At 40.7% G+C, this 25,634-nt stretch overlaps 1 protein-coding gene across 1 annotated transcript; it reads left to right on the plus strand.

The window, feature by feature from the left end:
* Positions 1-375: 375 nt before the first annotated feature.
* Positions 376-25,565, plus strand: add2 (adducin 2 (beta)). The gene is given in 16 exon segments (XM_022218953.2): positions 376-506; positions 3,369-3,566; positions 4,091-4,232; positions 9,065-9,216; positions 9,672-9,752; positions 13,356-13,505; positions 14,623-14,766; positions 14,989-15,087; positions 15,675-15,851; positions 19,135-19,383; positions 20,230-20,346; positions 20,457-20,543; positions 20,638-20,764; positions 22,475-22,501; positions 22,504-22,557; positions 24,236-25,565. Coding segments are annotated over 15 exon segments (2,010 nt in total). The 5' UTR covers positions 376-506; positions 3,369-3,419; the 3' UTR covers positions 24,493-25,565.
* Positions 25,566-25,634: the final 69 nt, after the last annotated feature.

Here is a 25,634-nt window from a genome sequence, read left to right on the forward strand (position 1 = left end):
AAGGTTTAGGCGTTTCACATGTGCAGCACAGTGAGATTTAGTGATGCACGGAGCTGATGCAATTTTCCGTTGCATCTTTAGAACGAGCAGCTTAAAAACTGCCTCTGGAAGGTTGGAGGATGGAGCTGAGAGTGTATGTTAGCTAAGGTCACACAAATAGTAGTGTTACAGTGATACAACTAATCTACTAATGAAGTCAGTTAGTGAGAGGGAGCAGAGGAGGGAGGGTGTGGTGTTTTAGGACCTTATCTGCTCCCTGCAGCACTGTGTGTGTGTCAGAGAGCTGAGTGTTGTTCAGTCGGGGAGGGGCCAGCTCCTGTCTGAAGATCCTTACGGTAACTCTTTACTCTTTCTCCAATTACAGAGTCGTATCACTTGCTAGCTTCCTGTTAGTAGTTCTGATGCTGCCTTCTGCATGTGAGCTCTTACTGCTAATGCTGCATTTTGTACAGCGCTGCATTTCCAGCAGGCAGGTCCCCGAGGAATACAACAACCGTAATGTGAGGGTAGGATTTTCATCTTCATGCTGCCATTTGAGAATCTATAGAAACCAAGGCTTAATGCAACATATTGTTTGTATTTTTAATGGTGAAAAAGGAAGCTTATTTTTTTTATGCCAAGGCAAGATACAGAAGTAATTAGAGTTGAATTGTAGTACGTATCGGTATTCTGACTGAATGAATGGTTGTTATTTAATATTTGATCATGTTTGGTGGATCTCCTCTGATGTTTTAACTCTCTGGGCTCATGTGCAGCAGGGGATCCTTTGGCAGCACTCTTGTGTAGTCTTGAAATCACAAGATTAAAAATCTTCTTCTTCTGTTTGCGCATTTACTTACATTTCTTTGGATAAACCTTGATGGCCTTTTAGTCTGAAAAGGATTATTGCTGCTGCTTTGGGGCATCTGATTCGTATAATTACAATTAGTGATGCACAGCATTGGGTTTTTGCTGATATCTTAGAATATTTTTTGATTATTTTTCGTATGTTTTTGCCATTGACCAATTATGCAAATTCATGTCAGACTTCCCAAGTCATGTTTTCAAAATAGAATATAAAGTGATGGAGCTTCTACAGTCATATTTATGATTAAGAATAGGGAAACAAATAATTACATATATCCAATGTGCTGATACTTCTGACTAACTTGCCGAGAACCAATGGTCTCTCTGGTAGTGAAATCGACATATTATTATGCCTACTCTCATAATCATGACTCACTAGCAGATGGGCAGATATACAATGCAATGCTTTTCTATTCTACACAAAACTGTAAACTTTCAGCCTGCTGACATTATCTGTCTGTTGGTGCTCATGCTTGGCCAATGCCGTTTTATTCATCTCAAGGCTTTATTCACCAGTACTGATAACGATGATGCCGATAACTTTGTGCATTCATAGATAGAACAGTTTTGCACTTAATTTCATAGACCTTTTCTGATATGTCTAAAGTCATTACCCTTTAATCGTGAAATCAAATCTGCTTCATTCGTGCAGGACTGTGGATTTTCCCCATTAGGTATAAATAGGAAAATAAAAATTTAAGCTTGTTTTCTAAATTCAGATTGTGTCCTCATATAAACTCCACTCATCCTGTCTGAAATTCCTGCCACAGGAAATGACCCGGCCACTTGCCATGAATTGCTGATGTAAAAAGTGGGTGTTTGTGATTTTAAATGTATTTCTGATTAATAATGTGTGACGATGTGTCTTAAGGAAAAGGTCCAGATAAATTTCCTGATTTATTTTCAGAAGCGCAGGTTTTAAATTGGACTGTATCTTCTTAAATGATTTATCATTTTTCCTGCAATTGTTAAAAGGCTTTCTTCAGGTTGCCCAGATTACTTTTCTGCTGAAAGGATGCTGTTTGGTACAATGGAGCTTCTGCTGTCACATGTTGCACTGAAGTCACAGTACGGACGTCTGAAGGACTCGGTGTTATGACAAGTAGTGATTTTTACAAGCACACTTAGCCACACCTTTGGTCCTTCACAAAGCATCGGCATTAGATGGAAGCATAAATACTCAGTGGTTTGCACTGGTCCTCAGCAGCGACTTTTGCATTTATCTTATGAGAATATTTACCCCTATCTGGCAGTTTGTACGCAAGACTCCTGCTGAAAATCGAGTTGTTTTTTTTACCTTGTCAGCATGACTGTATGTTTTAGTCAACAGCATGGTTGAGCATTGCAGTGTTCTGATGACAGTCTCAAAAATAAAAATTCACACTTCTAAGGTCTCTTACATCACTAGAAAAGCATTCAGAGCACAGTACTCCACTAAGACTGCTCATATCTTGTATAATTTCTGACAGATAAGTCCTGATAGATCTGCAGTGTTTGATTTGTAGTAGGATCACAATCATGTGATTGTCAGCAGGAGCTGAATTGTGTGTTCGCTTGTTGTCATGGTTACAGTGACTCTGTGCCGTTATCAATGATACAGAAATCATGGATCCAGACTATAAGCTGCAAATCTAATCAATTGGTCCTTGTGTTATTTCTGACATTCCCTGAAAATTTCATGTAAACCCTTTATTCTGTTTTTGAGTAATGTTGTGAACAGACAGACAAACCGACGCCAATTGTTACAGAACTCCGCCACGTTCCTTGGCGGACTAATAAACCAAAGGAACCAGTCCTTGCAGGGTGGAACTTTCTCTGTCATTATTCTTCAGAATCAGTTTCTGGTCTGAACATGTGACTGAATCACTCCAATTTACACTAGATTTATTTCACTGTGTAGCATCGAGTGAATTTATTCTTTGTTTGAGCAGAGTTGTTGGTGAACTGATGTGCTCAAGGTACAGTGAGTAGAGAGAGCGTTGGGGACAGCATGTTCCAGAGGAAGAAACAGTGTAGAGTTACTCTACCATTCAAAGGTTGGGGTCACTTACAGATGCCCTTATTTTTGAAAGAAAAGCATTTTTTTTAAACGAATGTAACATTAAATCAATTAGAAATACAGTCTAGACATTGTTAATGTGGTAAATTACTTTTCTAGCTGGAAACAACTGATTTTTAATGTTATATCTCCATAGGAGTACAGAGGAACATTTCCAGCAACCATCACTCCTGTGCTCTAATGCTACATTGTGTTAGCTAATGGTGTTGAAAGGCTAATTGATGATTAGAAAACCCTTGTGCAGTTATGTTAGTGTGAGTTTTCATGGAAAACATGAAATTGTCTGGGTGACCCCAAACTTTTGAACGGTAGGGTACATCTAAGCCATTTTACGATGAAAAGGGATCACTTCATGGGGATGTTCTAAATTAGAGGAATTTTTAGAATTGAAATCAATGACCGACTTCAAAAATGCAACACATACAACAGTTGTAATGTTATTTTCTGTGTCTTTTCTTTACAGTTCTTCCCACCCACGCCTGGTTGTAAGACACCCACTGCAAAACAGTAGAAGATGAGTAAATCGCCAACCCCCAAGGGCACCCCGGTGCAGCGTAGCCCCAGTGATGGGGTCCCTGAGAGCCTCCCGTCTCCTCAGCACTCCACACCCGGCTCCGGACCGCAGCAGAAGAAACGCATCTCCAGCCTCCTTCAGAGTCCAGTGAGCTGACCATTTAGCTTTGTGGTTTATTGTTTTTCCTTTATTTCTCTCTGTCCTCTCCAGATGTGGTTACCTCCTCACATTAGAATAAATCTGTTCTGGGCTGCAGTCAGTGCTGGAACCCAATGTGTGTGCAGGACTGTGAGCTTCTGCCTGTGCCAGGGAAGCTGTGAATCTGCGTGATGCTGGTGGATTTGTGTGTGAAGTAGAGAAGGTGGCCATGATGTGAAAGGAGTGATAACATGGGACTGACTCATTAGATGCGTTTACTCACTCTCACCCTTGTCGAAGAGGAGTGTTTATGAATCATCTTGCATGTTCAAAATCCCATGAATTTTCATATTATTAGAGTATCTTTTAAATTACTCTGAGATTTTGTTTGTGGAGAAACGGGACAATCCAGTATTGAAATGTTTAAATCCTTCACACAGGGACTTTGAGTGTTTATATTAAACTGAAAATGATGATGATCTGTGTATACATGCATGCCTGATAATGTATTAATGTCCAATCTGTGTTTGTAGTCATTCAGAGAGGAGCTGGACGTGCTGATCCAGGAACAGATGAAGAAGGGTGGCAGCTCATCCAACCTCTGGGCATTGAGACAGCTGGCTGATTTCATGGCCTCACATGGATCTCCAGCCGCCCTGCCAGTCTCCCCCTCCAGTATGTGTTAAAGACCTCCGAATAAGCCTTTATGCATTCCATAATTCCGTTGTAACCTTGTTTACCTTTTAAACATTGTCATAGTCAGATGTAGTCCCTAGATTTGAAACAATGTCACCAGAGTTGACAACTTCAATGACAAGTGGCCAGTTTAATGAGTTCAAGTGTTTTGATCTTTTGGGGTCAATGTTCGCTTCAGGAGTAACAAAAGCAATGAAACAATAATTAGAATACAACAAAAGGTAACTGTACCATGTAAAAGTTACAGACCAAAATGACATCATGACATTCCCTAATATTAGATTACAATTTCAAAATGCATTTTTAAATAGACTAAATAACATTATATTAGTGCCAGTGATGCCGCCTCACATACTTTCAGCAAAACTTCTTTACTGTGAGTTTTGCCTCATTCACTTTGCTCTACAATTTTACTCTAGTGCAGATTAAAATGTCTATATTAATACAACTTTACTGTGAGGAGACTGTCACATGTCAGCAAGACTCACCAGTAATCATTGTAGTTCAAGAAAACAACAGGAGCTGAAGTTTAGTTTGTTCTTTGTTAAATACCTGCAGAATTAGGCAGCAGCAGCAGAATCCATATACAACGTGAGTTATGCACATTTATGCATATACATATACATTTTCACATTGTTGTAAATATTGAGGTGTTTTTGTGTTGTGGAGCTTCTCAAACGCAGCGCTGCATTTCTCCTGCTGGTCTAAGTATATTATATAAACTATCTGTAAATCCACAGTCCTTTTCACAATGCACCTCTGCCATTTATATTACAGAATACATTTAATTCAGTATGTATTTAGTAATTGTATTAAATTACATTTTTTAAGTAACCATAACTGTGAGTTAGTATTGTCAGCTACTAACAAATCCTATTACTGTTAGCTCAGTACACTATTTTATTTTTAATCCAAGTGTTTTGTCATCCTGAATCTCCATTCTTAACACTGCGTTATCCACTATTATGCAATCAGCTGCTACTCCGGATATTCATTTCATGATTAGACTGAGAGTCATCTCCATTGATCATCATGTCAAAAATAGAGGCTGGGTGTGCTAGTTGTGCAATGTTTCCCTCAATAATCAATCGTAGCCATTATGAATAAAACACTGTGGGAGCACAGCAGCGTGCCAGTGTGGCCTACTTTTATCATGAAGCTGCATCAAAGTTTATTTCTTTGGGGAAGGATCAATGTTTTGGGCTGACTGATTTGGAGAAAATATTGCAATTTTTCTAACAGATATAGTGCTTTTTTTTAAGGTTCGGTTCAATATTTAGGTGCAGTTCTCACCTGAGATACCACCAAATACAAAATGTAGAAGATTAACAGTTTTTAGAAAAAACTGAATGTCTGCTATTGGCTAACTTAAGTTTTACTGATGACTGCATTCAGTCTACACAGCTGGCCTTACAATAAATGAAGGAGAACCACTCTGAACGCTGCAGGCTTGGAGTTGGTGATGAACCGGTCTGTTCCTACAGAGCACTCACACCTGAAATCAACCAATGAATGTAATTTTACCTTCTATTTTTCCACATTATGCAAAAACTCAGACCTGAAGCAGCACCAGAGTGAAGATATTTGTCAGTTTAAACAGTATAACAACATTGGAAGCAGCAGTAAATGTGAACAGAAAGAATGAGTGATTGAGTGTAGGAGGTGTTGGCAGTGTCTGGCCACCTCTCAGTGTCTCGACCTTAAAAGGGACACAGTCATCATTAGTGTTGTTAGTTCCACCTGTGCTGAGAGAGGTCTGTGTCATTGAAAATGTATGAATACAACCACTGGGATAGTATTTGTCCACAAATATAGTAGGGCTGGACCCGAATATCCCGAATATCCGTTCGCTACTGCACTATCCGGATATTAATTTTGGTATCCGAATATATACAGTGCCTTGTGAAAGTATTCGGCCCCCTTGAACTTTTCAACCTTTCGCCACATTTCAGGCTTCAGACATAAAGATATAAAATTTTAATTTTTTGTCAAGAATCAACAACAATTGGGACACAGTCGTGAAGTGGAACAAAATTTATTGGATATTTTAAACTTTACCAAATAAAAACCTGAAAAGTGGGGCGTGCAATATTATTCGGCCCCCTTGCATTAGTACTTTGTAGCGCCACCTTTTGCTGCAATTACAGCTGCAAGTCGCTTGGGGTATGTCTCTATCAGTTTTGCACATCGAGAGACTGAAATTCTTGCCCATTCTTCCTTGCAAAACAGCTCGAGCTCAGTGAGGTTGGATGGAGAGCGTTTGTGAACAGCAGTCTTCAGCTCTGCCCACAGATTCTCCATTGGATTCAGGTCTGGACTTTGACTTGGCCATTCTAACACCTGCATACATTTATTTGTGAACCATTCCATTGTAGATTTGGCTTTATGTTTTGGATCATTGTCCTGTTGGAAGATAAATCTCCGTCCCAGTCTCAGGTCTTTTGCAGACTCCAACAGGTTTTCTTCCAGAATGGTCCTGTATTTGGCGCCATTCATCTTCCCATCAATTTTAACCATCTTCCCTGTCCCTGCTGAAGAAAAGCAGGCCCAAACCATGAGGCTGCCACCACCATGTTTGACAGTGGGGATGGTGTGTTCAGGGTGATGAGCTGTGTTGCTTTTACGCCAAACATATCGTTTTGCATTGTGGCCAAAAAGTTCCATTTTGGTTTCATCTGACCAGAGCACCTTCTTCCACATGTTTGGTGTGTCTCCCAGGTGGCTGGTGGCAAACTTTAAACGAGACTTTTTATGGATATCTTTGAGAAATGGCTTTTTTCTTGCCACTCTTCCATAAAGGCCAGATTTGTGCAGTGTACGACTGACTGTTGTCCTATGGACAGACTCTCCCACCTCAGCTGTAGATCTCTGCAGTTCATCCAGAGTGATCATGGGCCTCTTGGCTGCATCTCTGATCAGTCTTCTCCTTGTTGGAGGTGAAAGTTTAGACGGACGGCCGGGTCTTGATAGATTTGCAGTGGTCTGATACTCCCTCCATTTCAATATGATTGCTTGCACAGTGCTCCTTGAGATGTTTAAAGCTTGGGAAATCTTTTTGTATCCAAATCCGGATTTAAACTTCTCCACAACAGTATCTCGGACCTGCCTGCTGTGTTCCTTGGTCTTCATGATGCTCTCTGCACTTTAAACAGAACCCTGAGACTATCACAGAACAGGTGCATTTATACGGAGACTTGATTACACACAGGTGGATTCTATTTATCATCATCAGTCATTTAGGACAACACTGGATCATTCAGAGATCCTCACTGAACTTCTGGAGTGAGTTTGCTGCACTGAAAGTAAAGGGGCCGAATAATATTGCACACCCCACTTTTCAGTTTTTTATTTGTTAAAAAAGTATAAAATATCCAATAAATTTCGTTCCACTTCACGATTGTGTCCCACTTGTTGTTGATTCTTGACAAAAAATTAAAATTTTATATCTTTCTGTTTGAAGCCTGAAATGTGGCGAAAGGTTGAAAAGTTCAAGGGGGCCGAATACTTTCACAAGGCACTGTATATATCTTGTACCACGTGACCATAAGAAATGACGACACGCTGGCGTCTCCCATACACATATGTCGATGTGATCACCCCCTCCTCCCCCTAGACGAAAATATTCGGAGCTCCTCTCTTCCCTGCGCCTTCGGCCCATTTCGGCTCATCCCGCGTGTTCTTCGGCTCATTTCGGCTCCTCCGTTCGTGTTTGTAAACACCACCTGAATGGCTGGGTGGCTGCCGACTCTGAAGTCACGCTTCACTTCGTTGCATAAACACAAGACAAGATGCTGAAGACCGGTGTTTGGGAATTCTTCAGCTTAATTAAAGACTAAACGAGGGCAAAATGTGGACCCGGGAGACCAGACGAACTGATCCGACTATTCGGGCCACCTCCGCCGTTTCCGCCCTGCCCCCCCGGTGCGGAACGAATATCCGGATATTCGTCTTTAATAGGGCCCGAATATTCGGAGGCCAGAAACCACGATTCGGGCCAGCCCTAAAATATAGTGTGACTGAAGGAAAAATAAGAGTTATAAGTAGCATATTTAAATGAGGTGTATTTGTTTTCTAAGGGGTTTTGGAATAGTTTCATTTTTACATAAAAGCTCTGTACATGAGCTGCAAGCTGTGTTTAGGGAGAAGTACTGAAGCACTGATGAAGTGTTGTCATGAAGCATCCATCCATCCATTCTCTATACACCGCTTTATCCTCACTAGGGTCGCGGGGGGTGCTGGAGCCTATCCCAGCTGACTCGGGTGAAGGCAGGGGACACCCTGGACAGGTCACCAGTCTGTCGCAGGGCTACATATACAGACAAACAATCACACACACATTCACACCTACGGGCGATTCAGAGTAACTAATTAACCTCAGCATATTTTTGGACTGTGGGAGGAAGCCGGAGTACCCGGAGAAAACCCATGCATGCACAGGGAGAACATGCAAACTCCATGCAGAAAGATCCCAGGCCCACCCCGGGATTTGAACCAGCGATCTTCTTGCTGCAAGGCAAAAGTGCTAACCACTACATCACTGTGCAGCCTCATCATGAAGCAGTGTGGATGAATTCTTATGTAGATTAACCTCATGCAGAAAAATGATTTTAATGTGATAGAAAACCTGTATGGGGAAAAACTACCAGAACTGTTAAAGTACAAAGAAAATAGGCGTTAACAGCATATTAAGTGCCAAGGCTTTATCCGTATGTTAAAATCAGCTGCTCTCCTACTTATCATTTATATATACAGACCATCATCTTCGCTGCACTCTGACTCTGTGTGGTTCTCTGTCCTCCTCCCCCACACAGACATGATGATGGTGACACCCATCAACGACCTGCATGGCTGGGAGCCTGGCAGCATGGTGAAGGGGGAGAGGTTGATGCGCTGCAAGCTGGCCAGCACCCATCGCCTGTTTGACCTGTACGGCTGGGCCCAGATCAGCCGCACCTGTCTCACAGTTAGTTTTTCCACCTTTTCACTTCACATTCCTGACTTTATATTTGATTTTTTCCTTTTGCTGAGATACATCAGTTTAAGTAGAAGATGCACTTTATTTGCTTGTTAAAGCCCACACAATAGTCTGCTTTGGTCAGATTGTCTCTGTGGTAATGACAGTAACTTCTGGACTTCTAGTGAGTCATTAATTTATCTGACAGCAGTATTAAGGCACTGACTAACTCTGTGTAGAATGAATGAAACGTGACGTTTGAACTTTGAAGCGTTCGAACAGTCAATATAGAAGAAAAGCACTGCAGTAACAAGGTTAGGAAGGAGCCTGTTATCTCTGGTGAGATGATAGAAATCTGTGCTCTGCTAATTGATAGACTCCAGAAGAGTTTTCACTCAGTAATGTAATGTTCTGCTCTTTTCTCAACGTGTGTTCTAACCAGTGTCATTTTTCCTCTCTGACAGTTGCGTGTGAGTAAAGAACAGGAACACTTCCTGGTGCTTCCAGACGGCTTGGCCTACAGCGAGGTGACTGGATCCAGTCTGGTGAGTCAGGATTAACGACACATGGGGCAGGTTTGAGATTGATAATGGGGGCTGGTAGGTGGTACACACGTGGACAAAATTGTTGGTACCCCTCAGTTAAAGAAGGAAAACCCCACAATTCTCACTGAAATCACTTGAAACTCACAAAAGTAACAATAAATAAAAATTTATTGAAAATTAAATAATCAAAATCAGCCATCACTTTTGAATTGTTGATTAACATAATTATTTAAAAAAACAAACTAATGAAATAGGGCTGGACAAAAATGATGGTACCCATAACTTAATATTTTGTTGCACAACCTTTTGAGGCAATCACTGCAATTAAACGATTTCTGTATTTGTCAATGAGCGTTCTGCAGCTGTCAACAGGTATTTTGGCCCACTCCTCATGAGCAAACAGCTCCAGTTGTCTCAGGTTTGATGGGTGTCTTCTCCAAATGGCATGTTTCAGCTCCTTCCACATATGTTCAATGGGATTCAGATCTGGGCTCATAGAAGGCCACTTTAGAATAGTCCAACGCTTTTCTCTCAGCCATTCTTGGGTGTTTTTGGCTGTGTTTTGGATCGTTGTCCTGTTGGAAGACCCATGACCTGCGACTGAGACCAAGCTTTCTGACACGAGGCAGCACATTTCTTTCCAGAATGCCTTGATAGTCTTCAGATTTCATCGTACCTTGCACACTTTCAAGACACCCTGTGCCAGATGCAGCAAAGCAGCCCCAAAACATTACTGAGCCTCCTCCATGTTTCACCGTAGGGACAGTGTTCTTTTCTTCGTATGCTTGGTTTTTGAGTCTATGAACATAGAGTTGATGTGCCTTACCAAAAAGCTCCAGTTTGGTCTCATCTGTCCAAAGGACATTCTCCCAGAAGCTTTGTGGCTTGTCAACATGCATTTTTGCAAATTCCAGTCTCGCTTTTTTATGAGTTTTTTTCAGCAGTGGTGTCCTCCTTGGTCGTCTCCCATGAAGTCCACTTTGGCTCAAACAGCGACGAATGGTGCGATCTGACACTGATGTACCTTGGCCTTGGAGTTCACCTTTAATTTCTTTGGAGGTTGCTCTGGGCTCTTTGGATACAATTCCAACGATCCGTCTCTTCAATTTGTCATCAATTTTCCTCTTACGGCCACGTCCAGGGAGGTTGGCTACTGTCCCGTGGGTCTTGAACTTCTGAATAATATGAGCCACTGTTGTCACAGGAACTTCAAGCTGTTTAGAGATGGTCTTATAGCCTTTACCTTTAAGATGTTTGTCTATCATTTTTTTTCGGATGTCCTGGGACAATTCTCTCCTTCGCTTTCTGTTGTCCATGTTCAGTGTGGTACACACCTTTTCACCAAACAGCAGGGTGACTACTTGTCTCCCTTTAAATAGGCAGACTGACTGATTATGAGTTTGGAAACACCTGTGATGTCAATTAAATGACACACCTGAGTTAATCATGTCACTCTGGTCAAATAGTTTTCAATCTTTTATAGAGGTACCATCATTTTTGTCCAGGCCTGTTTCATTAGTTTGTTTTTTTAAATAATTATGTTAATCAACAATTCAAAAGTGATGGCTGATTTTGATTATTTAATTTTCAATAAATTTTTATTTATTGTTACTTTTGTGAGTTTCAAGTGATTTCAGTGAGAATTGTGGGTTTTTCCTTCTTTAACTGAGGGGTACCAACAATTTTGTCCACGTGTGTAGGTGGGTCCATTTAAACTGCTGGTACTGCATCTGATAGAACACAAATAATAAAATGTATTAGTTCATTTGTATTTATTACAGAGGATATTAATCAATAACATTAATTCCACTTTGATTTGGCCACAAATTAAAGTGATTTCCTTCATTATGAGACACTGTCAGACCTACATGCACTTCAATACAATATCATGTTTGAATTTATGAAGTTTGATAGTTTTATTGTGTAGTTGTCTGTTAAAAATAATCAGCTGCATTCATCGCTAAAATAAATACATTGCGCACGTTTAACAGTTTTCTTCCGGGATTTCTGTCTTACATAATTTCCAGTTGCAGCTTTCTGTCATCAGAAATGTTTATAATTTCTTCTTGTTCTCATTAAAACAACCTGTTCGTGATTTGTTCATTTTGTGCGAAAAATGAGTCAAATGATCGTTAAACACTCCTGTTTGTGTGACGAGTTTGAAGCAGAAAGTCTGAGGTAACAAAGAAAGTTGCTAATGACCTTCATACCTGTTAAGTCAGACTGACGTTTCAGTTTTGACTCACACAAAGAAAGTCTGACGAATGTTAAACTGCCTTCGTAGTTCAACTCTCTGATCTGCTAAATGCTGTAAACACTAGAAAAACTGCGCTGGTTAAAATAGAAGCGTCCTGTCAAATTTAAAAATCCCCTTATAGTTTATTGATTATAGGTCTGGGTCCGTACAGGATGAAGTCTGGGTGTGGACTTGGACCGCGGTCCGCCACTTAGTGACCTGGGGTCTAGTATGTAGTGGAATAAATGAAGCCCGATTCAGACAATTTTGCCTTCAGGAATTTTAGTAATGGAATTACTCAAATAACTCAGAATCATTTCAGCCCTAATCATGAGTAAAATAAGGAGTCAGTGCCATGAGTGAGCCTTTTTACCTTAAAACTGGAGTGCACTGACGACAGTCTCGAAAGCATAGATTCTTACTTCAAGTGTGTCATGTGGAACAAACTTAAGAAACCAATACTGTCAACTTGCACATGGGGCTTTCTGTATCATTATTGTTCTTCAGATCTGGTGTCTGCTTTAAGCATCTATGGTTGAATTACTCCAGTATTACAACTTGCCATTGTGTGCCGGAGTGCTCTTGTTGCAGGAGGCAGGAAAGAGTGGGTTGAGAGAGGCAGGGATTTCATAGATCTGCACATTGTAGAGAAAGCAACAGCGTAGGAAGGATTATTTTCATGGGGAAGCTTTTATATATGTAAATTTGATACGCAGATGACTTTTTAAGGATTCAATCAGTGACTGTAGAGGAACTTTATTGCGTTTTAGTATCTCATACTCTTTGGAGAGACTGGTCCTCCCTAGCAACAAGAGACCCCTGATGATGGTAAAATTTCACAACATTAAAACACTGTATTATATTCTGCTTTATATTATATTCTTGAAAGCATCGGCTGTGGGCAGATTCATCTATAGCTTACAGGTTTTTGTCTTTCAAAAAAGCGAGTTTGAATTAAGTGGGCCTACACATCATCATAATACTAATAAGATGTTTTTTTGGCCTTTGTTGTGTAGGAGAGTGGAGAGACAGACAGTGGGGGATTGATATGCAGTAAATGGATTTGAACACATGACCACTGTGTTGGGGACTATAGCCCCTGTTTATGGGGCTCAGCCAGCTGAACAAGAACCAGAAATATATTTTTAAACTGATTTTATGACAAATGCTGCGGGTGTTATAATTTCCTTCACTAGAGCATCACTGGTGTAAGCATATATTAGCACTCTGACTTTGCTAACCAAATACTAAATGCATACAAGAGAGTGTAGCTCTATCAAACTGTGAATATGTTAACACCTGGCTTGGAAGCAGAGCTGTTAATAGTAACCTCTTTGACAGACACAAGCTGCTGTGTGGTTTCACAGGTGAAGGTGAATATCCTGGGAGAAGTGGTGGAGAAGGGCAGCACCAACCTGGGAGTGGACACTGAGAAGTTCAGCCTACACTCTGCCATCTACTCCGCCCGGCCAGATGTTCGCTGTCTGCTTCACCTCCACACACCAGCTACAGCCGCGGTGAGTCAGCCTGGGCCAAATCTGAGGTGCAGTGTGGGGGTGAGCTCATAGCTACATAATGCAGGGTTCATTTTGGCACCTGATTTAGTTTTAGTCATTTGATGAAAATGTGTAGTAGTTTTAGTCACATTTTAGTTCTTTGGTTTGAATTAGATGTAGCCAACACAAGCAACAGTCATTTCAGTCTAGTATTCATCAGTCACATTTTAGTCTCATATTTGCTTTTTTGAAAGTTCATCTAAATTTCTGTCATCTTTGGATACAGTTACCATGGTTACAGAAGTTGTTCTCATTTACTATGAGGGTCGTGGTAAAGGCTAAGTGTCCATGTCCCCCTGTATTACATTGATGCAACAGACAGACTCTCCTCAGCAAATGCAGTCATCATTTTCAAACTCTGTTTGAACAGAACCATCTTTATTAGCCTTAGCAGCAGCTCATTAAGTAGATGATTCACTAAGGTGCTGTTTACTCTTTGGGTTTTGCCTGGGAGGAGATACTCCAATTTTAAGGGCAGCTAGTTTAAATGCAAATGTGTAATCCAACAAATGCTGCTGGTCACTGAATAAGACCTTGTATCAAAACGGTAATTAGTTCAATTGTATTTCCTTCAATATCATTTTGTTTTTATATATTGACAAAAAATAAGTAAATATTTTGATGTAGTTCCCATCTTGAAATATTACTTTTTATTTCATTTTAGTTTAATTTTTGTCCTGGAAAAAAGGGTCTTTAGCAAATATTTTTCATCATAGTTTTAGTTGATTAAATTGATGTCCTATGCTGTTCAGAGGAAACACTGTTGTTGATCAGAGCAGACACATACACACAGCTAAATGTCTCCCCATTCATACCCAGAACATAAAAAGATCCTTTAAATTACACATTTGAAATCACAGGTGAATGTTGTCTCAAAGGGGATAAAGAGGTGTATAGAGGATGGATGTTGTGTCAAAGGTGCAGTCTTTCCAATGCCTTCTTGCTCTGTGTGAGCTCTGATAGCATTACACCTTTGTCCATTGTGGATTTGCTTGTAAAGCACATTGTAACTCCAACACTGTGTGAGCTGTGACTATCATGGCCTTTACTGCCACAACTGACAGCTAACTGTCCCCAGGTTTCAGCTATGAAGTGCGGCCTCCTGCCGCTGTCCCATGAGGCACTACTGGTCGGGGATGTGGCCTATTATGACTACAATGGAGTCATGGAGCAGGAGGAGGACAGAGTGGAGCTGCAGAAGAGCTTAGGACCCACTTGCAAGGTGAGCACACCACAAGAGGCAAGACTAAATGTAAATCATACATATTAGCGATTGACTCAGCTGCTCCGGTGCCTCCCACTTGAGCTTTGAGAATGAATAAATGAACAGAGGTAAGACATGAGGTGACGTGGCCTTAAACCGGATTAATTATTGAAGCTGCTGCTGCTCACAGTTCAGTCGGCTTTATGTCAGTGGTGATGTTGATTCTGTGATGTATCCCAGGTTCTGGTGCTGAGGAATCATGGCATTGTGGCTCTGGGGGAGTCTGTGGAGGAGGCCTTCTACACCATCTACCACATCCAGGCTGCCTGCCAGATCCAGGTAACACACACACACACACACACGCACACACACACACACACACACACACACACACACACACACACACACACACACACACACACACACACACACACACACACACACGACACTGACAAACACACTCACACACACTCTACACTGACAAACAGCTGACGTACTGAAAACGAGAGTGCTGCTGCTGCATGTGTGTGTGTGGGAATTAGCATGTGAAGGTAATGTAGATGCACTAATTTTACACCTGGACAGTTGTCCTTCTTTTGGTACCCTTTCACTGTAATTCAGCCAGCAGCTCTGCACTGCAGCATAATACACTAGAGGAGTGTCATGTGCCAAAGAAACACTGCAGTAATCCTACAGGAGCAGCAGTGGCCCGTAGGGAAGCAGATATGTAACTGTGAGGTCATATTTGCCGCACACACAAGAAATGGAATAAAAAAGAAAGCTTTTGTGCAAAGTGCTGTGCTTGTGTGTGAAGCAAAAATATTTCTTGTAGCAAAACCTAAACTCAGTGACCTTTCCTTCGTTAAAAAAAGAGCGAAAGAGTCTTTGCAGTTGCTTGAATTCTGTCTGTGTTTTCATCTTTGCAGGTGTCAGCTTTGTGCTGTGCCGGAGGAGAACACAACCTGATTCTGCTGGACCGAACCACCCACAAACCCAACCCGACTGGCACTGTCGGCTGGGCTGGCTCCACCTTTGGACCGCTGCATAAGAGTCGTGTTGGAGAGCATGAGTTTGAAGCCCTCATGAGAACTCTGGATAACCTGGTAGGCAGCAGTTACAGTGTACTGAACAGAATATTTGGTGGTGGTTGAGGACACACAAATCTTTACCTCCGCCAAGGAGGTTATGTGACACCCGGTGTTTGTGTCTCCATCCGTCTGTCTGTCTGTCTGTTAACAAGATAACTCAAAAACGCCTGGGCAGATTCACATGAAATTTTGAGGGGATGTAGACTATGGTAAGAGGAAGAGCTGATTTAATTTTGGTGGCAATTCGGAAAGATCCTGGATTCTGGGTCACTTTGAATTTTTTGGTATGTTTTAGTATGTGGTCCAAAATATGACAAAAACATCATAGGTTAGTAAGTCGTCCACCAAATTGGAACAAGGTGTTCAGATAGCTCAACTGGTTAAGAAGGTCATTCGTAAGCAGAACTGTGTCAGAGACGCAGGTTCAATTCCAGCTCATGATCCTTTACTGCATGGGTTTCCTGTTTTCCTCTCTATCCTTGGCGGTGGTCTGCACTCTGAGTGCTTTTCTAGTTTAGATTTTGTTTACAAAGGAAGTTTAGTTTTCTTCAGTCTTCTGTAACTAAAGAGGAAGCCGACATCTTAGACACAGGCCATGGATGCCAGGTGAGTCCTGCTATAGAAAGGGTAGGTTTCAGTGTTTTTAAATGGGCAATAACAAGTCAGTACATCTCTGCACTGATTTTAATAATTCTTTTTTTAATGTGTCTTTTAAAACTCTTCCAACTTTATGGTAGTGCAATTCTCATATTCAAGATAACCACTTTAAAGATTTGCTGGAATTAAGAGTGACACACCAGAAGGTTTAAGTGTGCTGATTTGCATAAAGCACAGGAGGTTTTGTCAGCTGCACAGCTCTATAAGCAGCTCAGTGTAGCTGCTGCTGCTTTCACCTCTTCACACATGCAATATCAAATCCTGGCAGAAAACATTCTCACATTACTATGCAGACCAGTTTTTATAAAGCATTGCTGCTTTTGCATGTGTTCCTCTTCTGTTATATGGGATTGCTTTATGTACTGTGGTCTGACTTGTAATGCAATTCATCAGCTTCAATCTTGTGACTGTTAATATCTCTATCCTGTTGCTTAAAAACGAAGTGGCGCTGCAAAGTAACTAAGTACATTTACTCAAATAGTTTACTTAAGTACAATTTACTGAGGTTTGAGGTACTTCATTAGAGTATTTCAGTTGTATGTGATAGAGAGAAATTTTGTGCCTTCTACTTCACTATATTTATCTGACAGCTTTAGCTGCTTTTTAGATGAAGGTTTTACACAAAAGATAATAAGAAGCTTTTAAAAGACAACACACTGTTAAAGGTTAAAGTCCTGGTTTTTCCACCAAATAATTGTTTTTGCTCTAAACTTGTGACATGGTTTCATTCAATAAACATCAAAAATCTAAATATTAGAAAGAAAATCTGCAAACTTGACAACAGAGTTGTGGATCAGAACTTTTTTCTTCATTCCTCTCCCCTTATTTATGTGTGAAACCCTCAAATGAATGTGCTGTGCCTCAATATGAACTGTATATAAAGTATTTGTTACCTGCAGCATCAATACAAATGTGCTGCTGACACACTGATGTTTAACTATTATTGATGTAATGATGTCATTTATAATAATATATCAGTCAGAGGGACTAAACCAGCACTTCTACTTTTATTCCTCAACTTCATTATGTGCTTTTACATAACCCTTTGATGCACAACATGAATCAAAAGTGACCCATATTCAATGGAAAATGATGACCCATGTTGTGCATCAAAGGGTTAAGCAGAATTTTCCATGCAAGATTATTTTTGTGATGGAGTATTTTTACATTATTGTATTAGTATTTTTACTTCATTATATGATCTGAATACTTTTGTCACCACCATAATGAAGTCATGATACAAAAACTGTTAAATCAGCTGAAGTCTGTCCTTGACAATAATTAAATCCAAATAATGGACATGTGTAGTAACTGTAGCTCTGATGCCACCAATTCACACACCAGTTAGTTAGTCGATTAGTTACACTTATTTATTTATTCAGGAATCGTCATTATCCACCACTGCAGAAACTTTCAGCACTGTACTTCTCAACAGCCCAAAAAATGCTATTCGGGTCTTGCAAGTGATCAGTTAAACTGGTAGAGGACAACAAGCATAGTTTTTTCTGTAATGTCAGTGTCCATGTCGAGTTGCAGCCCTCTCCTCTATGACAGTACCATCAGTAACTGAAGAGTCACCATATAGGCCAACATAACAAACCTCCATTTTTTTTTTTATTTCCTTTTTTCACATAAAATTGGAGCTACGTCTAGTAGCTACGTTTTGTTGTTGTTTTGGTGCACTCTCAGAGTTAATGTTGTGGTCAAAACTGTCCGGCTGTTCCTGTTCATGCTCAGCTTATGCCTGCCCCTATGAGTTTAAGTACTGGCCCGGTATTGGAAAGCAGTCTCCCCTAGATGTCTAGAAATCATTGACTGTGTTACAAGTCATACACTTTTCCTTTTACTTTAAGTACAGACAACAGCTGCCCTTCCAAAGTTACTGTGTCATGCAGCGTACATACAGTTGGGATGTACGACTGGCGCCCTAAATTTTGACTGTCACAGTTTTAAGTGTGAAAGTGTCATCTGTCCATGTCCTCTTGTTAGCCAAGCTTATTTACTCACAAGAGACACTGTTATGAATGTGACATAACTGCACAGAGGATTGTGGGTCAGAATGGCCAGAACAGCATGCTGCCTTGCATTCTGTATAGTCCTAGCAGATGCTGTAGGACATCCTGGTATTTTTGGAATATGACATTTGACATACTCTGTATTGAGACGTACTAAATCTTTATCTGTCATATAGTACGATAGTATTGGTATTGAAACGCACCTGATGTGAACTTTGCTCGTCGTAGACATTTCCAACATCCTGTTAACAGAGTATACGCACTTTGACAAATACTGCTGCGCTTGTTTTAGTTGCTTCACAATAAAAGCCTAAAAGCCCTCCTGTGGTTTGCTGAAAGCTTTCAATGCGAAGCAGCAGCATGAACTCCTCATTTTGCATCAACACTAGCTTGACACAGGTCGGATTCAGCTGCTCTGTGAGAGGAAAAGTGCAAACCACAGAAACTGTACTAATCTACAAGCTGAACACAGGAAGATTTTCAGACATGTTTCCTCTTCAGAAGCCACAGACATCAATAAAGTATCATAGTACTTAATTGATTTCATAACATGGTAGTCAGCACCATGATTGAGCTGCCTAATGCATGTCTAACTTCTAAAGCTTCCTCACTCTGTTGTATTTCAGGGCTACCGTACCGGCTACGCCTACCGTTTCCCTGTGCTGCTAGAGCGGTCGCGGACACGGAGGGAGGTGGAGGTGCCGGCTACCGTCACAGTCTTCCACCAGTTTGATGATGACGGAGTCCACCCAGCTCTGAGGCAGCACCCGTTTGCACAGCGGCAGCAGCAGGAGAGGACCCGATGGCTCAACACCCCCAACACCTACCAGAAAGTCAACCAGGAGGAAGCCAGCCCAGGACACCAGCGCACCACTGTGAGCCTCCAGGGAGGGAAGATCTGGATCTGTACTAACAATACATGTTGGAAGTCACTGTGACTGAGATTGCAATATAGTCCAAAAAAATCCATCTTTTCTGCATGTTCTACAACCAAATTTTGACCAGTTTGACCTAAATATTTTGTAATATTTCGCAGTTCAAAAAGGGAATTGGTAGACTGTGTCAGTTTGAATGTTAAGGGATAAAAAAATGATGAAAGGGCAGCAGAGAACAGAGAGATCAGAACCTGCAGTGAGATCAAAGTGAGCTGTGAAGGGGGAAAGTAGAAAAGACTTCAAACTTGTTCAAGTTTGGAGTTATGGTTTCAGATGATGCAAGGAGGAGGCAGACACAGCAACAAAATAATTGTGATATATATCCACAATCAGCAGCTATCCCTCTGATTCTCATGGAGACTGATGTAGACTGCAGAGCTTTTGTTTCAAATTCCCTTATACCGTAGAGGAAAGATGAAGTAGGTGAGGCCTTTAAAGACAAAAACATTATGAGAGAGGTTGTCTTACATCAGTGGGAGGAGCTTGGTTGTTCCTCCCACCCTCCCCTCTCTCCCTCTTCTCTGCATTGCAGGGGGAAGCCCACCATCTCTGGGAGAACTGCTGCAGTGCAGAGGCTGCCCTCTGCTGGCAAAACATACTGCATATTAGTAAATCTCTCTTGAAAACATTTTTTTTTCAAGGAAAAAATGTGTTTTTTAATGAAGGAACTGTAGCCATGTCTGACTGAATTCGGAATATAGAGTCTTCATATTCAGTAATTGTCTCTGCTTTTTCTTTAAAGTAGTACATAAGATGTTGTTTTGATGTTTGTTTTCTTTCCTGTAGTGGTTAAAGACAGAAGAGGTGACACAAGCTGGCAGCACATCCATCAAGATTGAGAACCCAAACCAGTTTGTGCCTCTTTTTACCAACCCTCAAGAGGTGATTGAGACACGAAACAAGGTAACTTTCAATTGCTTTTCCCTTTAGTCTCTCCTCCACAATTCACATGTCGACTTTCTGCGTACTGTCACATGCATCAACAGTATTTACTAAAATCATTTTGTCTTCAGATCCGACAGCAGAATCGTCAGGACATGAAAACTGCAGGACCACAGTCTCAAGTCCTCGCCAGCGTCATAACAGAAGACAGCCCTCCGGTAAACTGCAGTCTGTCACTCTTGTCCTCTTTATGTCCTCCCATTTGATCTTCAGAGTTTAAAACTGTGACTTTGTGTTTCTGTTCATCATCAGTCCCCAGTCAGCCCACCCAAAGTCCCACCAGAGCCAGAACCTCCGAATCCTTTCAACCAGCTGACGGACCAGGAGCTGGAGGAGTACCGCAAAGAGGTGGAGAGGAAACAGGATGGAGGGACCGATGGTACAGTTTATTCAGTTTTATTCCCTCTGTTTGGCTTCTTAACCATATAACAGCAGACTAACTGCTGTTTTGAGCTAGATGCATCCTGAAAGCAACATTACAATAGAATTACATTATCAACAGTTGTGGTCTTAAACACTATGTGGCCAAAAGTGTACAGAAACTGAACATCATGCCTGTAAGTGGTAATGAAATGCCTTGTCACATTTTAACCACACCCTTACAAAAACGGGTTTTAGTTTGCTGGTCAGCAGTCGGGGTACACCTTTGTCAATGTTGCACCCATTGGTCACAATTTCTTTTGTAAACTAAAAAAGTACTCAGAGAGTGCAGTACTCCACCAAGACTTTGTAAACCAACGGACATGTTTGCTTGTAATGGCAAACCTATTATTGGCAAAATATTACTGGACATGAGCCACTAGTGGCCAACTCTAGTGGACTTGTGTAAACTCTTTTCTAGAAAATTGGGTTCTTCAGTCAAAATCTGCTGCAGACAGAGCAGATATTAATATACTGCTACTGCTCTGGGGAGGTCAGCAGATTTTATAACTGCAGGGATTTGCTGTGTTTTCTCCATTAAAAACATGACTGATGTCGAGTGTGGGTTCATTCACAGTTGCAATTTTACAAATAGTTAGTTAGCTTCAGCCTTGTTGCTAACTGGAAAGGTTGGTGTTTAGCATTAGTTAGTTTGATTCTGAAATATGATTCTGAATAATATCATGTAATGTACTGGACTAGATATTTGGGCAGGAAAATAGATAGTGTTTCTTGGGCAAAAAATGCTTCACAAAGCAGCAAAATTAATGACAATCAAGATTTAAAAGAAAGATAAAAAGGCATCTTGGTATAAAACACAAACTTAGTATTTAAGAAATGTTATTGAAAGAAATAAAAGACAGTTCAATGAAAATAAAACTCAAATAAAATCAGGAAAGCCTCTTCAATAAAAGCATGTTTTAAGAAGAGACAAGAGATCACTGACCAAGTGGAGTTGATTTAATTTTGCAGATTGTTCCTGGTCCTTGACAACCCTGACAGCAAAAGCTCTGTAACATTTAGTTTGCAGCCAAGAACAGAAAAGAGGATATTAAACCACAAACTGGTGTGCACAGTACTGAAAGGTCAGAACTATAACTATGAGAGTTTTAAAGTAATGTACAGTATATCAACCTTTTCTAAAATATACTGTGAGCCAGACTAAAGAGGAGTGATGTACTTGCGTTTCCTGATTCTGATTCAGTTCATTTGTTCATTTTAATGAGTTAAACAAACTGCAATATTTATTGATGTATTTACTTAGCTTCCTAACTCGTCTGATACTCTTTAACTGCCTTTCCGTAGCACCACGGAGATCTCTCCATGTTTTCTCGCAGTGTAGTGTAGTAAAGGCAGCTTTATGTGCCGCCCCTCACTTTCTCTACTGACACATTTCATAGTGTTCTAACCTTCTGACAGGTGTGTGTAGCATTCTAAATACAAAAATATTCAATTCAGATTTAGTACTGTGGAGCAATACAGCTGATCTTTTTTTTGTATATGGACATAACTTGTGTTAAATTCTGTGATCATTTTTGAGTTTAAAATGCTACGCACAAGATGTCACGTGTGCCTGTGGTGTAACCTGTGTTCACTCCTCACGAATCTAACGTCCTGCACAGCTGAGCCCTCACCGTCCCTCATTGTGTGTCTGTGTCTGTGTAAGTAGGGGAGGAGGTGGTAAATGACAAGGAGTCTCCCCCGCTACCTCCCCCACAAAGGGCCCTTCACCCAGCCACCCTCCTCCGTCAGGTGAGGCTCGGCCAGGTGCCGCCTGTCTTGCCTTACATGTCTGAGCTGCAGCTTGCTTCAAATCTTCTGTGAACTCATGTTTGACTCAGTGCTGCTTCTGCCCTCTCATGCTTCAAATACCTACTGACTGCCATGTTACTCCTTCTCTTGTACAGCAGATACTGACTCTATGTGCTGAAAACACACATTCAGGTAGAACTGGGTGATAAAAACACTGCATACCCATAAATATTCTTGAGAAGATCTAAAGTATCTTTTTCCTATTTTATTTAGATATAATATTGAGTGTGAAAACTTGTCTATTTTAGAAATACTAGTTTCAGTTAAATAACCAAACACTAGGTCCATTTTTGTTATTCTGGGGCTTCAACAGCAGGTGGCGCTTGGGCAGCATCAAGCTAAAACCCAGGCAGGCTCAATGACTGAGAGATGTGGTTGAAAGCTCTGGAAAAATCCCAAAAGTGGACCTTTTTTTAAAAGATTATTTTGTCAAAATATACTATTAAAAACAATTAGGAACTGTACGCATGAAATGGAACTATTCTCCTCACACTTAGAAGTGTGGAACCATGCAGAAGGTAACTCTTATTGAGCACGCAGGAGCCTCTGCTCTCTCTGTGTATTAAATGATAGACATGCATGGTTATGTCTCATAATCTTTTTTTTTTATTATTGAAATTCAGTCCCCAGAGTGGTCTTAATTGAATCCACATCTCTACCTTTGATTGTCTCTTGTCAACATGTATGATGTATCATTTGACAAACAGATTTGTCCATCTACCCAAAATGTGACAGCTTTTTAGTTGCTGTAGTTATTGATTAAAAAATGAAAATAAAATCCTGGTAAAGGGGAACAAGATTATGGCTTACAACACAAAATAAATCCCTGCCTCCACCCATTACAATAGAGGTGAATGGAATTTCAGTTGTGTGCTCATTTTAAATATTCAACAGTGTCACTTCTCTCCAAAGACTATTGTCCCACTTTCTCTGGATAATTGAGACACTTCAGTATTGTAACATGCTGCAGTCTCTGTGAAAACTGTTGACGGCGTGTTTTATAGACTGGGAATACGTCTACATGTCAGAAACATGAAGGAGTAACATGGAGTGTCAGCTTTTGTTGGTGTGTGTGTTTTCAATCTTTGTCAAGGACGACATTTTGACTTCTCATCCAGTAATAAGTTCAACCATGTTACTACAAGTTCTCCTAACTAAAGCTCTAATAAAGGCTCTGGTGTATTTCTGTGTCAGGGAATCTGCTCTGCCTAAAAATAAATGGAATGTAGCCTTTATTCATGTTAATAGTTAAGTCAAAATGTCTGGTGACTGTTTTATTTACATTTGCCACATTTCAGCCCTTTGTTGGTAAACCCACCTGTCTCTGTATCCACTGTATCTGTTGTACTCTCTCCTTTTGTGTTTGTCTGTCTGTCCTTTTCTGTGTTACTCCACACTTGTTCATAGGGCACACTTCTGGTGCTATGGTCTTGCCTCATTAGTAAGTACAGAGAAACCGTATGACAACCTACTTCTCATTAAGCAAGCATGTTCATCTGCAATGACGAGTCTAGCATGTAGCTTTGCAGCTGCACCCGACTCAAGACTTTGCACCTGATTGCTAAATGCAGTGTGCTTTGTTTGTTTTTCAAAAAAACCCAAAAAAAACTATGAGCAGAAGAGGCAAAGACTGACTCTCCAGCCATTCAGAACGGAGGCGAGGAGGAGAAGCAGACGACAGAGGAGCTGGAGAAAGGGATGAAGGCTCTTTCAACCAATGACACCTCCTCCACACCTGCTGCTCCGCCCACCAAACCGCAAGGTGGCACCCCCGAGGGCTCACCCTCCAAGTCCCCATCCAAGAAGAAAAAGAAGTTCAAACCACCTTCATTCCTGAAAAAGAGCAAGAAGCAGAAAGAGAAAGCAGAGACCTGAGACGCTCATTCAGACGCACCAAACCTCGGTGAAATACTACGGTGAAATACTTCCTAGGTGCAGATGGAGTCACCCACATCAGATCTATTCTAAGAGCCATTTAAAATGTCAGATATGGTGTACTGAATTGACCTTCACTACTGTACCACTGCTACTCACTGATTTTAATGTATGTGGTGATTCATCTGGTGCACTGGTAGTTATTTTCACATACTATTTGACCGTGGTCGGACACAACCCAACATTTTGACACACTACAGTCCCTGTATTACTCACGTCTTATTTTCACCTGCTCTGCTATCGATCTGTTTCTTCATCTCACTGTACAGACATTCAAACATGTTCCTCTCTAAAGCTGGGATTACTGCTGTGATCCTGTGCAGCTGACACTCGGAATTAGTTTCTGACAGTTTTTAAAGAATCCACAACTCTGCAAATCACAGTGGAAACTAAAGCCTCCATGAATTATGCACCCTTTCTCCATGTATAGGCACTTGGCATATGTAGATTGACATTCTAGTATGTTGCATTTGTTCATCGTCATAGGCATCTTCTAGTCACAGTTTGGTTCTAATTATCAGATAGATGTTGCAGGTATACTCTGTGAGCACAGGTGCAGTGCATTTAGAAATATACTGATAGCTAATGATTGTGCTCTGTTGAATGCTGGTTTTGTGTAAAACTATCAGCCTGCTAACGTCATTACAGCAGGGGCAAACAAGGAACAAGAAAAGAGGGAAATATACTGGCTCTCAACAAAACAACTCGCTGTGAACGCTATTATCAAAGCCAAAAGGATAAAGAATTTGTTGCTTGTCAATGCAGTCTGAAACCCAGTTATAGAAGATACTGAAGGTACTAAACATTCCACTTTTCTCATTTTCTTTTAAATGTATGTGTGCAAAATACCTCTTAACAGTACTTATTTTCTGTTTGAACCAGTAGCTGTTATCGAAATGCTGATGTGTGATGTTTGCTCATGGTTTTATTTTATTTTATATTAGAATGTATAAGTGAGTGTTGCAAGGTTACCATGTATCAGTCATTAAAGATCAAGTTTGATTTAGAATCAACTGGTAATGTAGTTCTGTCTTTCTCTGCTTTGTCATACTGTATTGCACTTCATTTCTCACATTTTCCAC

Source organism: Acanthochromis polyacanthus, chromosome 7, assembly GCF_021347895.1.
Source record: "Acanthochromis polyacanthus isolate Apoly-LR-REF ecotype Palm Island chromosome 7, KAUST_Apoly_ChrSc, whole genome shotgun sequence".
Classification (NCBI taxonomy): Eukaryota; Metazoa; Chordata; class Actinopteri; family Pomacentridae; genus Acanthochromis; species Acanthochromis polyacanthus.